Source organism: Gobius niger (assembly GCF_951799975.1).
Source record: "Gobius niger genome assembly, chromosome: 1".
Taxonomy (NCBI): Eukaryota; Metazoa; Chordata; class Actinopteri; order Gobiiformes; family Gobiidae; genus Gobius; species Gobius niger.
The window spans coordinates 7350626-7368953 of NC_136852.1; the positions used below are offsets into that span (position 1 = coordinate 7350626).

Here is an 18328-nt window from a genome sequence, read left to right on the forward strand (position 1 = left end):
TGGGGGGGAAATGTTTTAATTTGGGGGGGGGGGGGGGGGGGGATTGGAAAATGTATGGAAGATTGAGGAAAAATTGGGAAAAACAAGTGGAAAATGCAGGTAAATTTGGGGGGAAATATACAATGTTGGGGGAAAAAATGGAAAATTTGAGGTGAAATTGAGTGGGAAGAATTGAAAAAATAAAGAAATATTAAAGTGAAACACAAGTTGGAAAAAAAATTGAAAAAGGGGGGAAAATTTAGAAAAGAAATTGCAGAAAAACAAGTGGAAAAACTAGGGTAAATTTTGGGGAAAAAATATTTAAAAAATTATGAAAGATTGAGAAAAAATGTGATAAAAACAAGCGGGATTTTTTGTTGGGGGGTTGGTAAAAATTGTTGGGGGAAATTTAGGGAAATAAACTGAAAAAAATATGAAAAATTTTGGAAAAATTGGGGGAAAAATAAAAGCTTGGATAGTGTTTTTTCAGCCCTTTTGTAGTTATAGGACATTTCTTGTTTGTTTTTTTCACCTCAAACAAATGATACAAAATGCTAAATAAATTAAATGAAAGGAAAAGGAATAAATTAACATTATTATCAGCTTTATGTTTTTTTATGACAAATAATTTAGTAGGTATCGAAAAAATTATCATTTAGGTATCTGTATCGAAAACCAAGTATCGTTAAAGAAAAAAATGTACCCAGCCCAAGCTAAAACTGCTAATCATGACTTCATATAAACCGGGAGTAAATATGGCATTTTTACCACAAATATTGTTTTGTATTGACTAATTGTTGTTCCTCTGAGGAAGTTCCAAAAACACACTATTACCAACTTTTCTCAGGACGTGGCCTTGATGCCACTCTGCATATCTCCATTTAATTGGTGCATGTTTGGGCTACCACGCGCCTCAGTGTTAAAAACATACCGCATGTGGGAAAGTCAACAAACGACCATCTATTTCTGAAGTTTTCCAAAGCGGGCAGAAGAAATACTGGCTCGCTCTGTATTCTGCCGGCGTCTTCTGAAAAGTTTGGCTCTGAAATAGTCCCTATATGTCTTTGCACATGCGGAGAGATCATTCGTCTTCGGCGGCGGCTGCTCAGTTCTATTAAAGGCGTTTTCACTCATGGACGTATAGACTGCAGGCAAAAACTGGTTTAAATAACTCGTTTAATGACCGAATTCCAAAGTTACAAATCAAGGGGTAGCTGCTACATAATTAAGAAGCTCCTTTATGCACTGCCTGACCCTTAAAAAGTTGCCACGTAGGTTCAGCCACACTATGAGCCCAAAGAATGAGATCAGCTGAACATCCTCAGTGACCAGGTTATTCCATCAATGGATTTCTTCTTCTCTTATGGCAATGGCGTATTCCAAGATGACAGTGCCAGGATTCATCCGGCTCATATTATGAAAGAGTGGTTCAGGGAGCTTGAAACGTCATTTTCACACATGGATTGGCCGCCACAGAGTCCAGATCTGAACCCCATTGAGAATCTTTGGGATGTGCTGAAGAAGGCTTTGAGCAGTGGTCACGCTTTCCCATTATCTATGCAAGATCTTGGTGAAACAGTAATGCAACACTCCCCAATTTACTTTACTTGAGCATCATAACAAATATTTTTAAGAGGAACATGAGTGAATTTGCACACTCAAAAGGATGGATGGATGGATGGATGGATGGATGGATGGATGGATGGATGGAGAAATGATAAAGAAGGGGAAAGAAATGCAAAAATATTTATCATGTATTTCCTTTGATAGGTCCACAATACCACCTATTTTATTGTTCATGGATGTACGAAGCCTGTAACCTCTTAACCTCCACCTGAACCGAACACATTTTCTTCTGTTTGGTGCTACCCAAAACCTAAACACTTGGGGGAAAAAAGCAAAATAGCAACAAGGATGATTTGGGCAACTCCAACAGCTGCCCCAACGACCCGGCAACGGACAAGTGGAAGAAGATGGATGGATGGATGGATGGATGGAAATTTTGTCCATATTGTTCAGCCCTAGTGCAGTGTGTTATTACAGTAACTAAGAGAGAGACACATCCATAAAACCCTTAAAAACATCAAAGAGCCACTTCCTCTCAGCTTTATGCAGTTAACAGCATTTCCTGCAGTGACTCCAAACTAAGTCTGAACAACCCCGTTTCCAGAGCTGTAGCCTGCTTTAAGATTTGAGGTCTGTGTGTTCCCTTCTATGAGGAAAAAGTGCTGATACAGAAGGCTGGAGTCCCAGGACGGCTGCTGTGGGAACGTACTGTAGCCCAGGCCCTCCCAGTGCCCTATCGCCCAAACAGCTGAAAGTGTCACAAATTAAAACGTGAAGTGCGTTCTTCTGAGAAATCCCCGCTAATCCTGGGGGAGAACTGCATTATTTAACCGGGCCCTGTCCCATATCTGTTCCGCGACTTGAAACGCTGAGTGAAGACCAAAGCCTTTTCATTAACAGTCTCATTAGAAAACGCGCTTTTTTCGGAAGATTTCTCTGATTGCGCCTGTCGTGTTAGCAGCCGCTCGCTAATCACATGATCCGTCTTCTGGAAGCATTCGGCCGAGAAAAATTGAAACAAATTATTCCTCATTTAGCGCCTGCATAATGCGGGGATGTTTGTAATGCTCCGAGCCATGACTGGAATTGTTGATGTGTCTCAGAACGGGTACAGTTGCTACAGTTCACGGTGGATATTCATGTTTAAGCGACTGTACGGCTTGATAAAGGCGGCTTCTCTATCCCACCGGGGACAGGATTTCAAATTTTCACAAAAGTACTTGATTTCAATACTTAAGTAGAAGTACTGATACTTAAAAAATATCACTCCGGTAAAAGTAAAACGAGTAAAAACGGTCGACGATGGATTGTGATTGAAAATATCATCCAATTAGAAATGGCATTACATTATAGCACATGTGTCAAGATGATTTAATGTGGCCCTTTAGAGCATGAATTTCTGAGTATGTAAAAAAAAGTAAGTCTAACCCATTCCTGTGTGGAGTTATGGATTTTTAAAGAAATAGCCAGAACGCTCACTCCAGCCACTAGGGGGCAGCTTAAATATGAAAAAGGAAAGAATTCCGCATGTGTCCAGCAGAGGGCACTGACATAAGAGATCAGGATATTAACAACACATTATAGCCATGTGGTAAATGGTCAGTCTGCCCCAGGGCGAGTGTGGAGTGGATGAATAATGACTTTATGTAGCACTTTGAGAAACGTGACACAGACTAAAGTGCAATAAGTGTAAGCCATTGTTATTAATTAGGCCACAGTCCTTTACGATATATGCGACCCGCTGTGGGGGCTGAGTTTCGGCCCACGACCCAAAATTCGACACCCCTGCATTATAGGCTCTTATTTATATTTTAATCATTTTAAAGGGACTATACAGAGTTTCAAAATATTAAAATGAAGTATTTTCCTCCCCCTACATGTTCCAGCCATGTCCTAATGTGTAGAATGAGCTCTGACGTGTTCACCACAACTGCCTCTAAAATCCTGCATTGTCACTCAAAAAGATGTTGATTCGGGTCTGAAGAGCCTTATATAGAACTTGCAGTTACACGTAAGACCTGAGGTGGCAGTAGTGAGTATAAAAATGACCAACTTGCATCTAAAGTGCTGATTTAAACCAAATCTGAGAACGGCAGCTTTTTGTAAATATAGTTTTTTAGGTTCTTTTAGAAAGACACTAGGTAAAAAAAAAAAAGCATTCAAATACCTTTCGCATTTCGACGAACAAGGAACTACTTCTCCATGTATGATGCGTCTCTTATTGGGATGTTGTTCTTCCCAGGCCTTCCGCCGAGTGGTGGCTTGAGGAGAGGTGCGTCCCATGTGTGCGCCAGGGTAAAGGCGCCCTCATCTCTGTTGAAGGATCTTACTCCTCGCTTTCTGATCTCTATGGCCTCCCGGATCCAGTGCTTGTACTTGTGCTCTTTCGTGCCCACGATCCTCGCCCCGTCTCAGTCCATAATATGATTTTCCCTTTTGCAGTGGTCTGATATTGCAGATTTGAGGTTTTCTTGTGTGGCCTTTTGTTTTAATGCTCAGGTTCCTTTTCGTACTCCTTTTGTTGTTCCCGTTTGCGTGTTAACTGTCTTACCTTAGTATGTGGTTTGTACATTTGTTGTTTTATCCTGCCTTTGTCTGGGTGTACGCTTTTTAAACCTTTATTCTAAATGTTTGCAAAATAAGTAAAACATGCCAATGTTACTGTGCTACGAAGCTCAAGAAGTCGATGTGTTTGAAACAGGTCCCTCTTGCAAAATGAGACATTGAGTCACAAGGGACAATCCTGTATAGATAAAGGATTGCCAGGGGCCTGTATTTATGAAACAGCCTTTGATTCATACTGAGAGACTAATGGCAGATTAAGTCTATTTCTGCAGTTTGAAGCTTGGAACAGTTTGGACCAAAGCAGCTGATCTCACACTTCACATTACAGCAGGACCGCGGTCAAACGGGTCAATATTACATGTATGTTCATGCCTGTACCTTCGAAAAAGGCAAAAAACGAGAAAGCACTCTGACGCTTGCGCTGGCGAGACGAGTGCACGCAGATGTGTCGGGGAAAGAAAAAAACAGCGTGATTCTAAAAGCAAAGAGTAAAAGTAAAAAGTCACCTGGGAAAATAAATACCCTATGTAACGCACAGATACCTGAAACAATCTTTTTCCCCTGTTGCCACCACTCCCTCTTCTGTCACTTTATTGTTGTGTTTTTGTCCATTTATTGTCCATTTTTTGTTGCGTTTTCATCACATTTTCGTCACTTTTGTTGCATTTTCGTGGCTTTTTTGTCTCTTTTTCAGCAAGATTTCGAGAAGCTTTTAGATTTGGATAATGCCCAACTGGAGAAACTGTGGTCCGCTCAGGTGGGGGCTACACTCTTAGAAGTGATGTGTTAAATTTTAACACAATTTCTGTGTTAAGGCGCATTCAACACATGATGTGTTCATATTAACACATGTTGAGTTAATATTCTGTTGGTTTTGAAATTTCTGTGTAAAATGAAATTACACAAAACAACACACCTCATGTGTTAAATTATTATCCAATCACGTAGCGTATTTACAATAACACACTACATGTGTTAAACTGTTGTCCAATCACGGAGCGGGACAGTCCGCTCAATCTTCAGCTCCAGCCGCCATTTTCACTGACCGAGGACGAAATATAAGCGCCAAGTCAACACTTACAAGGTAAGTGAGTATTATTTTGTTCATATTTCACATTAGTTACTTTCCAAAAACTGCTTTATTTACGTCCCCTGTTTACCGTTCGCAGGAGAAGGGTTTTTTTTTGTTGGTAAAAGAAAGTCCGTCGTAGCCGTATGCTAGCTCACTTCCTCTGGATAACACAGACTGCCGGCTAATGTCAAACCAAAGGCTGCGTCGTTGCACATTGAACAGGATTATCTTCCCTTGCGCGGGGCTGAAGTGAGGCCGTAGACGTGAGTACAGGTGCGGGACAGCAGCCTCCTCTGTCCCCGCCTCACACGCCTCCTCCGCGGGGCTGACTGCGCTCTCCTGCCCCCGCTCCGGGTCTCATACTCCGCTACGTGGATCGTAATCTGGCGGTATCGAGCATGTCTGACTGATAAATGTTGCGGGTGCGTTTAGTTTCATGTTAGCGAGGCGAGCTGCCTCTGCTGTTCGCACTTAAAGTCCGGAGTTTTGTTTTGGCCAAAGCTAAATGACTGAGAAAGCCAGGGCTGTGTTTGTGGACTTGGGGCGCGGACAGGGGCTGGAGCTCTCGCTTTTGCGCTTTTAATGAAGGCAAATCGGAGATTATAGAATTTACATTAAATCAACACTGTCTCAAAACTCTGGTAAAACTATTGTCTAAAGTTTTATGGAGAATTGTGCACCATATATTCAAAAGTTGTGGTATTTTAGTGAAAGCAGTTATGAGAATTAAACTTTAAAATGTAATTACAGAGCCTGACATTTTCCCCTCACTAAAACAATTTCTTCTCTTACAGATTGTAAAATGGAGGCCAGAGTGGACAACAGGTATGCTCTGTAGATTATTTAAATGAGATGGTTAATAAACCTATTTATATTGTCTGAATATGTCTCCTATTACCAAATCTGTATAATGTGTAATGCAGTTGCATAAATGTCTGTACTCTGATCTGTATTGCAGATTTATTAACAGTACCAGTCGTCAGAATAAGAAGCCTCCAGTGGGACCTTCTCTGATGAAGACCCAAACACAAGAGGGGCATTTGTCATCAGGAGCAAAGAAGATGGTGAGTTTTGTAATTGTGATACAGTCAAGTAAGAATTCAGACCATGCTTGATAGTTAAATGATATTTTCTGTATTTTCCCCTTTTCCCAGCCGTCTTTCAAAAATCCAAAAAAACATAATAATTCCCCTTCAAGATAGATTTGGTGAGTACGAAGTACAAACTCTCTTAAACTTCTAACATTCTGTAAACGTATCTCACAATTTACTTGAATCGTGTTTTTTAATTTGTGTTTTCCTAGAGTCGTGTTCCTCCTGAGCTCTTCAACATTTGATGGATCAGAATCATTTATTACTCGCTGTGCAGAAGTTTCTCCAAACAGTGAGTTTTACTATATGTTTCGGAATATTTGTTGAGTCTTTGTAAAACGTCAAAACATAATTTGCTTCTGTATCTGTTATCTGTTGCAATATAAAGAAATATGTATCATTTGTTAAGCGCAGAAGTATTCAAATGTTTATGTATTGTGTTATTCCTCAGACTTGATAAAGCATCGAAAGCCCTTTTGGAAAAATACCGAGACCCAACCAACCAGCAGCCCAGGACCACTCCCATCAGCCCAGGATCTCTCCCAACAGCTCAGGACCAGCCCAGGACCTCTCCCATCAGCCCAGGACCTCTCCCATCAGCCCAGGATCTCTCCCATCAGCCCAGGACCTCTCCCATCAGCCCAGGACCTCTCCCATCAGCCCAGGACCTCTCCCAACAGCTCAGGACATCTCCCATCAGCCCAGGATCTCTCCCAACAGCTCAGGACCAGCCCAGGACCTCTCCCATCAGCCCAGGACCTCTCCCAACAGCTCAGGACATCTCCCATCAGCCCAGGACATCCCAACAGCCCAGGACCTCTCAACAGCACAGGACCGCTGCACTGAGCAACACCAAATCGCAGAACAACAGTCATCGCCCAAACGAGTGATGAGTACCAGAGTTTAGTGAAATTGTGATTGTGTAGTGTAAGTCAGGACTTGGCCAACTAACCTCAAGTTTAGATTTTTATCTTTGATTGAAAAGAGTTTGACACATGACTAAATTTAACAAAACTCTTAACTTGTGCAAAATCACATGACAAACTAAATTGTGGCTTGTGAACATCCTGGTAACATTTGGCACAATGGTGGTGACTTTAGTATGGTGTAAACTTAATGACTATATGGTAAACATGGATAATGTAAATCAGACCTGTCAAATTTAAAACTCAATGTTTTTTTCAAACTTCCTCCATGTTTCTAGCCTACTGCCAAGACATTTTTATGTTTTTATATATTTGTGATTTGCTAGTTCATAATAAATAATTACATTTAATGATATTGTTTGTGATTATTTTAGTGTGCTTCCTGCATGTACAGTATGTATAATATTCATTTTGGAGTAAAATGAATAGTAGATGAAAAACAACACAAAATGTGTTAAAAAAAAAAGCACATCCCCGTGTCTAGTTAAGGACCACACAACATGTGTAAAAAACAACACAGTCAGTGTGTTGAAATTTTTAACACATTTCATGTGTTAAAAATTTGAACATACTGACTGTGTTAAAAACAACACATGTTGTGTGGTCCTTAACTAGACACGGGGATGTGCTTTTTTTTAACACATTTTGTGTTGTTTTTAACACATCTGTTTTAAGAGTGTAAGAGGTTCAGCACTTCCCACCTCGGTATAACAATTAGTGAACAATTACGGTGCGTTCAAGGCCCTCAGTCAAGTGCCTTTGTCTCGGCGAATACGTAATTGCGCAGCGACTTGGTGAACGTTGGGCCGATAACAAGCGGCGGGTGAAGAGATAACACAGTCAGGTGTCAGGAAGCGCAAAGATGCTAATGGTTATTTGAACGAACGACTCGAGTGAAATACTTCAGCGGCATATTCAATTAACCGTGCTTTATGCGAGCGCGTGTAAAACGTTAATGCCGCTGGAATAATGGGGCGCTGGCAGATTGGAAACGGGCGCTGTCTGTTGGAAGTTGTTAAGTAAATTAGTAACAGCGGGTTTTAACGGAGCGGGCGGATAAATTTATGACAAAGGATCGACGGTATATCCACTTCTGCCGTTCTGTTCATAGTAGTAGAACTGTGTGCCATGATTTACTTACTATTATCAGGTTTAGGGCTGTAAAGGGGCAGAAAATTTCCGCAAGATTTATAGAAACTTTCACTGGGAACTTTAGTACAACCTAAAACACTTCAAACTCATTTTTATCTGTCTGAAGCAGCCTTTAGTTGTGTTAAAGGGGCTTAATGCAAGTTAGCCATTTTATACTCACTACTGCCACCTCAGGTCATACATGTAACTGCAGCTTCTATATTAAGCTCGGCACTTATTAAAGAGGGGGTATTATGCTTTTTTCAGCCACATAGCACCAGTCTATGGCACACTACAATGATGACGAAACCTTCTGTTGGTCTGTCAATGCAGTAAATTAGAATAACTGCCTTGTATAAAATTGCTCTTTCAAAATGGCGGTAGCGAAAGACTTGAAATAGGCCCCTGTCTCTTTAAGAACCTCTGACCCTTTCCGACACGCCCCCTCCACACGCTGTCTGTGGCATCACAACACTGCGCTCGTTGTCTCAACTGAAACTACGATCGGTGCATTTTAATTTTTATTGTTGGAAAGGAGCTACTGTTTATCACTTTGTGAACAATGGCCACACAGGATATTATTTGGAGACAAACCTTCCACACCGGACGCTTGGAAGGGGCTCTTGCCTGAAAAATAACTGCTGTTTGGAGGCTATCTCTTTGCATCTGCCATGCCCTATGGATCTCTAACTATACCCCCATGGACGACACCAGGATCTGCAGGAGCCCATACAATTCAAAAGACGGACATTATCTGTGCAGGTGGACAGTGGTTTTTCGAGGTTACCCGTTAGCTTGTTATAATCGACTACAGCTCATTGTTGATGAAAAGTCTGCAATAAACCACAAATGTGTAAAGCCAGGCTCATTGTGTGATCATCGTAAAGGCTGCTTCAAGTAGTTGCCTGCTTTATTGACGTTATTTGTGCATAATATGCTGCCTGTTTTCAATGAATGTTGTGAAGGTGAAGGTTGTTAGCTTGTCGTGGCTAATAGTGCCTTAGCTCCGGGAGAAAACCACTCGGCTACGACTCACTGTAGATGAAATGTGAGCAATAAACTACAAAATCAACAAGCCAGGCTCAGTGTGTGATCATCATAAAGGCTGCTTCAAGCAGTTGCCTGTTTTAGTGACGTTTTCAATGCATAATATGCTGCTTGTATTCAGTGAATTTTCCCGTTAGCTTGTCGCGGCTAGCTTGTTAGCTCCGGGAGAAAGCCACTCGGCTATGACCCATTGTAGATGAAATGTGAGCAATAAACTTCCAAATCAACAAGCCTGGCTCCGTGTGTGATCATTGTTAAACGGTTCTTTATGTGTGTGGTGGTTTTATTGACTTTATTTGTGCATATTTCTCGTTTTCACGTGATGACTCGAGGTTTAGCTTAACATTAGCTTTCTCCGGAGGCTCTGTGCATCATCAAGGCCCAGCGCAGAACCAGACACTGAAATAAGCGTTCTTGTCACCGGTTTTAATCCTGGGTGTTTCGGTAACAAACACTGATGTGTGTCTTTGTAAAAGTCTGCTGTGGCTCCGGTTCACAACACATGAAGCTAATCCTCCATGATGACTCTGTTTACATCTTAGGGCTAGACACTGCGGGGAGGGGGTTCTGCTGAGGAGCAGTGGTTGGTTACGCGGCTGGTGACGAAAGGTTGGAGGCGTATCCTGGAGGTCGGAGGCGTTTCCTGAAGGAATCAGGCGTTTTATCCCTAAAATGGCCGCCATCGGAGTTTTTACAGATTACTCGAAAATACGTGAATGTGCTAAGGCAACACTTCAGGCATGTTTTTAATGAGGGAATGACTTAATAACATGATGTAAAGCTTGAAAAAGTCGATTTTGCATAATACCCCCCCTTTAAGACCATTTTGAGTGACAGTGCAGGATTTTAGAGGCAGTTGTGGTGATCAGGTCTGAGCTCATTCTACACATTAGGACATGGCTGGAACATGTAGGGGGAGGAAAATACTTAATTTTAACATTTTTAAACTCTGTATAGTCCCTTTAAAGCTTCTTGAAAAAAGAGTCAATATAGCGACAAAAACTAAACGCAAATGAGTATGAAGCGCAGTAAAAACAGCAACAACAGAGCGATCAAAACACAGCAAAACAGGTGATGAAAAAGGGACGATGAAGCAATAAAAATGCAGCAAAATCACTCGAGACTTGGGTAAAGCTGAACTGAAAAAAAATTGCTCAGTTAAAGGAATGGGCCACTTTTTTTCCATACTGAGATATGTTCTTACCTGAGCTTAGACGAGTTGATGTGTACCTGTCTGGTCTTTACGTGTGCCCTCAGTCACGCACAAAGACCAAAGATGTTGTTAGCATTTAGCCTCCTCTTTTCTATGGGGCCAAACGGGGGTGAAGTTAGAAGCTTCGTTGTCCGCTCGGTAATATCTGCTCCTAAGGTGTTATTACGCCTCACAATATAGTTCCCCTTTTTATCCGCTTAGAAAATCAACATGTTTAATTTTGTGTAACTAGACTTGGATCGTGTAACTACTCACGTAACCGTATTAAAATAGGGGAAACATGGAAGAGCTTGGTCGCTTCTAACTTCACCCCGTTTGGCCCCATAGAGGAGAGGAGGAGAGGCTACATGCTAACAACATCTTTGGTCTTTTTGCGTGACTGAGGGCACACGTAAAGACCAGACAGGTACACATCAACTCGTCTAAGCTCAGTTAAGAACATATCTCAGTATGGAAAAACTGCAAACTATTCCTTTGAGGCGGGGGGTAAGAGGTTGTATCCCTGGTTATTCCCTGAAATTTCTGTTTTTCCTCTTGGAATATTTCCTATGTTGAAAATTCCTGGAAATTTGCCACCCTAATTAGGTTTAATGATATAATGTTTACATCTTCAACTTGTCCAGTCAAAATCAGTGCCAGGATTTGTTCGTAAACATTTGCTGAAATATCACCTCTAGAAATGTTATGCTATTTTGGGCACGTAATGAACAAGCCAAGCCAAATGAAAAGACCGTGTTGTCATAAAATGCGTAAAATATGTCAGATTGAACTATGACCTTTCCATTATTATAACTGGAGGCAGTGTGCGGGAGTCCTGTCAGTGCTTTGTGTGGGCACCCTGACCTTCTCCTATTGGTTTATGACAGATAATAAAAGAAAAGGGTATATTGGCATGACATTTACTGACATCAGCCGCAGCCAAGTCCATCCTCAGGGCAGTGGGCTCGGAGATTTCTCATAAGCAGCCGGACTGCGCCACATCAGCACTCGGAGTTCTCCTTTGAGACACTATTTGGTGCAGCCTTGGCTTTCTTATCACCTTTCTCGACAAAAATAGCGGCAAGGTTGGGCGAAAATGTCATGTGTTCAGTAAAAATGTTTAGATGTGGGATCAGCGGCGACTGAAGCAGCAGCTCTGTCCGGTAGGCAGGGCAAGCAGCGGTCAGGAATCACAGAGAGATACAAGCGTTAAAGGTGCATTATGGAACTTTTTATGTGAAAACGTTTTCCCTTATTAGTAAGTGTTTGACCTTGTGGTGACCCGGTGACCCCAAGCAACAAAAATGCAGCAAAAACGATTAGCATGGCAAAGAGGGTCCACTAGACTTTTTTTTTGTCAGCCACTTTGCCCAGCTGGGTCGTAAAATGTCGGCCATTCACAATATCAATATATACATAGGCTATGAACGTGGCTTATTATCAATAACAATCTTCATTTAGACAGAGTGCTTTAGTGGGTCCAAGAACATGGCTATTCTTAATGATGTGAGAGAAATGCAACAACAGCTCAAATCCAAACATAAAATTGTGCTTGTAGAAGACGATGGATTGCGGCAGGTGTCACGCGGTCGTACTCATCTGCACTTTAACTCAGACAGGAGATATCTACGACCCAACGCTGTCCAGACCTGACCGCATCAGCTGCACAGTGAGGGCTGGGCTGTAGGATGCCCTTCCGCGCTTTAACGTGGTCTAAAATGGTCTAAAATAATGATTAAGTCTCTCACCGCTGAAATATCCTAATCAAAAGTATTAGCTGCTGAGTTCTTTACACACCAGTAATTCGCCATTTTCTTGGAAAATGTGATGAAGTATGAAGCGAAAAGCCTTTCATTTCCAGCGCGACGATGGGCTAAGGGCATAAATCGAAACTTTTTTGATAGAAATATTGATCCTTTTTTAATATTTAGGGCTGTCTCAAAAAAAAATTATGTTAGTCACTGGCTTAAGTCAAATGTTGTATTTAAAGGGACTATACAGAGTTTAAAAATGTTAAAATTATGTATTTTCCTCCCCCTACATGTTCCAGCCATGTCCTAATGTGTAGAATGAGCTCAGACCTGTTCACCACAACTGCCTCTAAAATCCTGCACTGTCACTCAAAAAGGTGTTAATTCGGGTCTATATTAAGGTGCATAGCTGCACCTTAATATAGAAGGTGCAGTTACATGTATAACCTGAGGTGGCAGTAGTGAGTATAAAATGGCTAACTTGCATCCAGCCCCTTTAATATACTTTTCTATATTCTCTCATATTTATTACTGTCGGTCAATTTGGCTGATGGAAATTATATTTACAGGCCATTTGTTTTTCAAACCAGCTAGCGGAAACCCTAGCATGGCACCTTTACTTTCAATCATGGTGGCCTCTAGGATGCTCCAGGATCCATTGTTTTGTTTGTCTGGCTATCACCAGACAAAATATCACAAGTTATATTTAGTCTGAGGACCACCAATTCTTTTTCTCAGAGGAGAGGTGTGGTTCACGATTGTCCATAGCCGTTTATCGGGCGCTACGAACCGCTATGACAGCCTAGGCTATGGCTACGACAGGCTATGGCTACGTTCCATCTGCGCTTAGCCATAGCCAATCGTATCATCGTAACTTTCAAGCTAAACTATTTGGAGCACTAAAGCTTGATGGAAAGATGGTGTCGCCAATTTTTTTTTATTCGTAAACGAACTATAAGCTTCCGTATGTCGAATAGTGCGTCATCGTCTTGCCGTTTCTCCTTCATCCCGTCCCTCCTGTGATTGGTCGGAAGATTTATGTGCTCAGTTAGAGGTTAATGAAGAACAATATTACACGATCAGAAATGTCGGGGAGTTCACAGATCAGTATTGGGGGCCACAACACTTAATCATTACACAGGGGCCGTAGAGATGATGACGCTGCTCCCGACAGGTTTCCTCAGGCGGCATGATTGTTACTCTTCAGCGCTAACGCTCTAATGTATTATGCAAAAGAACTTTTAACTCATCTTCAGCTCCACTTAAGAGTCGGCTCTCATTAGCTTTTATCGCAATTAAGGAGCAATTATCGTCATTATGGAAGCTTTAATTGTTGCCTAATGCACATACACCGCGGCGCTTCACATGTAGGTGTTTTCACTCTCAGTGTTTATCCACAACACGACCACGAGTCACTTCTCAAACTGATTTTACTCGTTGAACAAAAAAACACATTTGGATCATTGTTTTCCCGCCATTAAGTTATTCTGAAGCGTATTTTACATAACCAGTCCATTATCCTCGCGCTTTACTGCATTTCCCCAACTCTGTATGTTGATCCAGTAATAGGGCCGCACAATAAACTGCCATTTTAATGGACGCAAACACCAGTGCGCCAAGGTGGAGGCAATTATTTAGCTCTCTGAAAACACAATAACATGTGTCCATTAGGATTCGTCAGTATCTGCAGTCCCTGTAGTTTAGACTTCTACAAACATGTTCTGAGTTCATTTTACATTGTACATTTATCAAATTCACAGCGCGAAAGAAGCATAAACATACATACAGACACGGATTGTGACAAATCTATAAAGTCCTTCATCTTATTTTTTCCACATGTAAAGAGTTGGGCACTTCCCGTAGCCACATTTTAACACTCGGTACTGCTGGTGCTTTCCATGACATCAGAAGTAGTTTTTTTGTTGTTGGGCTGAGGTACATTTTCTAAATCACTGAGATATCCCAAGGTGAAAAAAGGTTCTCGTTAGGGCTGAAGGCAAGGCAAGTTCATTTGTAGAGCACAATTCATACACAAGGCAATTCAAAGTGCTTCACAGTTGCATAAAATTACAAGAAAACAGATCAAATCAATAAAACATCAACATAAAATTCATTAATTACAGTAAAAGGCAAGAGTGCAGATACAATACTTTCAGTCTCATATGAACGGGCAAAAGTACATGTTTTCAGCCTGGATTTGAACATTGTCAGAGTTGAGGCCTGTCTCACATCCTCGTGAAGACTGTTCCAGATTTTAGCTGCATGAAACTGAAACGCAGCCTCACCGTGTTTGGTCCTGACTCTGGGAACCACCAGGAGACCCCTGCCTGAAGTTCTCAGGGCCCGAGATGGTTCGTACGGCTCTAACATGTCAGAGATGGACTAAACCATGAAAAGACTTGTAATGAGCAGAACTGTTCTAAATTCTATTCTCTGAGTGAAAGGAAGCCAGTGCAGAGACCGGAGCACTGGACTAATATGGTCGCCTAGATGCGCCTAGATTTCAAACCTGATTTTTTGATTTCAGAGAGAGAGAGACTCAAGGTGACTGAAAGATATATCGTTATCGTATCGATATCGAGATATGAACATTCAAGATATCAATATCGCAAAAGAAATATATATTGTTGTTATTGTATTGATATCAAGTTATGAACGTTAAAAATATTCAAATCAAAAAAGCAGGATATAAACGGGATAAAAGATTTTCATCAATAAAACTGCACTCTTTTTTATTATGATTTTTCGGAAAAATGCTTAGTTGTGATAGTGATATGAGAATTAAAAATCTGTGATGCCAGTAACGTGTCACTTACTAATCCATTGCTTTAAAATGATCACTTTGTTCAGTAATGAGTAATCTGTGTTACTAACAAAAGTACTCTTTTTGTTATTTCCATTAGTAAAGATGTATTTGCTTTCTTTTTGCGTCTTGGGGAGTGATGTATGCGACGAGCCACGTTTTCAGCCTGAGGACATTCATGTGGAATTCATACTAAGCTCCCTCCACACAGACGTAAAGGGCCGACCTCAAAGGAGAGACATTTTGGAGAGACGTTGCGGAGACTGCTGTGACTGCCGGTCTCCGAAACACCTCTATTTTTCCAATAAATGAATAATAATAAGCTGTGATTTGGTCAAAGCCCCAACTTGACTGTAGCTTCATTAATAACAACGGCTTCCACTTTACAAGCCTGTGTCACAACTTCCTCAAAGTACTACACAGTCGTCATTGTTCATTCACTCCACACTTGGTGGTGGTAAGCTGTAATTGAAGCCACAGCCGCCCTGAGGCAAACTGTCCATTTACCACGCGGCTATATAATGTGTTCATATCCTGAGCTCTTATTATGTGGAACCTTTTTTTATTATTATTATTGAATGCCCCCTAGTGGCTAGAATGAGCATTCTGGTTATTCTTTAAAAATTCATAACTCAGCACAGGAATGGGCAAGAGACTTACTTTCTTTTACATACTCTGGAATGTATGTTCTACAAGGCAGGGGCCGGTTTAAATCATCTCGCGGGCCTTATCCGGCCCTTGGGCCATATGTTTGACACCCCTGGTTTAGTGTAATAATCGATATCGTACTAGAATTTCGATTAATTACACAGCCCTAACTAATAAAATAACTTGTAATCTAATGTAGTCCCTTTGTCATTAAAGTTACTAAGTTACTTTTATAAAGGAGTAATCAGATTTCAGTAACCTGATTACTTTTTCAAGGTAACTATGGCCTCACTCTCGTCAATACGTTAAAGGAATAGGCCACCGTTTTTACATACTGAGATATGTTCTTACCTTAGCTTTGACGAGTTCTTTAGGACCTGTCTGGTCTTCCCCTGTGCCTTCAGTCACGTAAACACAGCGCAGACGGCGTTAGCATTTAGCCTCTCCTCCTCTCCACTATAGCTCCAAAACAGGTCAAGATAGAAGCTACCAAGCTCTTCCACGTTTTCCCTATTTAAATATGGTTATGTGAAGTGTTACACTATAAAGTATAATACACAAAATTAAACAATCTGGATTTTCTAAGCGGATAAAATGGGGGACTATAATGTAAGGCATAATAATACCAGGAGTAATTTGGCATCCGCACAGTAAAGTGAAGATTACTGCGCGGATTTCGAACTACTCCTGGTATTATTACGCCTTACAATATAGTTCCCCCTTTTCGTCAAAAAGGGGGAACTACTCGTCAAAGCTAAGGTAAGAACATATCTCAGTATGTAAAAACGGTGGCCTATTCCTTTAAATATTGCAGCTAATTTCAGACCCTTTTCTCAAACGTTAAAGAGGCTAGATGCAAGTTGGCCATTTTATACTCACTACTGCCACCTCAGGCCATATGTGTAACTGCACCTTCTATATTAAGCTCGTGCATGACGGCAATTCGGACCCGAAGTGACACCTTTTTGAGTGACAGTGCAGGATTTTAGAGGCAGTTGTGGTGAACAGGTCTGAGCTCATTCTACACATTATGGTTGGAACATAGGTGGAGGTAAATAAATAATTTTAACATTTTTAAACTCCATATAGTCCCTTTAAGGCTTCTGGGCGTGTTTAAAATGTGCTCTGTGAACTGAATCCTGATTTTAAAATGTACTTTGCAAATCTAATCTGTAACACTAAACACAAAAAATCTCAGTCAGCAATTTGTCCACAGTCGTGCATCCTCACTTTGTAAAAACTAAATCTCTTCTGCTTCAAAGTGACACTTCCTGACACTTCTTATATGCACTAAAATCTTCAAAGCTTGTCAATCCAAAATGTCACTCAGCTCCATCTGTCCGTTCCTCGAGACGAGACGTTAATCATGCGCTTGTGTTTTTTTCCTTTTCCCCACAGGCTCGTGCGAGATCGGCTGGGCCTACTACTGCACCGGGGCGGGGGCGGCCGTGGCCATGCTGTTGTGCACATGGCTGTCCTGTTTCGCCGGCAAGAAGCAGAAGCAGTACCCGTATTAAAGGCGCCAGATGGAGCAGAACTCAGGATCTACAGAATCTATGTAAACAAAAGGGAGAGAGAGGACTTTGCGGCGCATCGGGCTCCGGAGGCGTCGGGGCGGATGGAGAGCCCGGTTCAGGGACTGCTAACGCGCACACAGACACACAAGGCTCGGCTTTTTTTCCCGGACTCTCCGAAATGTACGGACCAATTCTGTTTGTAAAGTTGTTACATTTTCAAAGCGAGCGGCGGCTTCGCTTCTTCTCGGGTCATTGATGTCGATTGTTTTGTTGGCGCTGGAGCGGGGCAGCACTGGGCAGGTCGGTGCTTGAAGGCCAGGCAAAGAAAATATAGATATGAAAGTAGAGATTTATTTGCGAATTTTCTCCCTCAACATTTTAGTTTTCTTGTCCGAGTATAAAAGAGACAAAACTTGCACGATGGAGAGGGAGATATCCAAGAAGTAACTCCAACATGGCGCCACAAAACCCCAGGGTCCCACGCGTATTCATTCATAAATATTAACATACTTTAAATCCACGTCTACTGTGAAGGGTACTGAGATGACGCTATAATCCAAATATGGTCATTTCCTTTCTGGGGGGACACCCACAGCGAATTGTGTCACGCATGCACAGACGTTACACAACTTTCGGGCTGGTTTTCTCAAAATTAGGAATTCGTTCCACTCATGCAACAACTTCCAACAAATTCCAAACCTAATTTATTGAGCTTTGAACCCAAAAAACAAGGCAAATTTTTTACTTTTGAAGAAATTCTCAGAAAAAAAATCTTGCCTTGTCTCGGCACCTCTGTTGTCCTGACACTTCCGGTAGAGCACAAAGCCGGTTCATTTAAGCGGAGAACGAAGGAAAATGTTCGCCTTTAGACCAACAAGTCAACACTGCACAGTTTCTTTCGGCGGCCTGAAAACAGCTTTTACCTTGACTTCCCCTGTCCTATGTTAACTAATAGGAGAAAAGGGGCGGGCACAGTTCATGGCGATGCCCCCACGAACCTCCGGAATAAGGTGAATACAAAACAAAACCACAATTTTGAC

General features: G+C 41.6%; 1 protein-coding gene across 1 annotated transcript in view; it reads left to right on the forward strand.

Annotated features, from left to right (window-relative positions):
• The window catches only part of LOC306977050 (LHFPL tetraspan subfamily member 6 protein), a 148950-nt gene extending 131327 nt beyond the window's left edge, over positions 1 to 17623 (forward strand). The window contains exon 3 of the mRNA XM_079575216.1: positions 17170 to 17623. Within this exon, the coding sequence (XP_079431342.1) occupies positions 17170 to 17288 (119 nt within the window). The 3' untranslated portion in view covers positions 17289 to 17623. The remainder of the gene's footprint in view (positions 1 to 17169) is intronic.
• Positions 17624 to 18328: the final 705 nt, after the last annotated feature.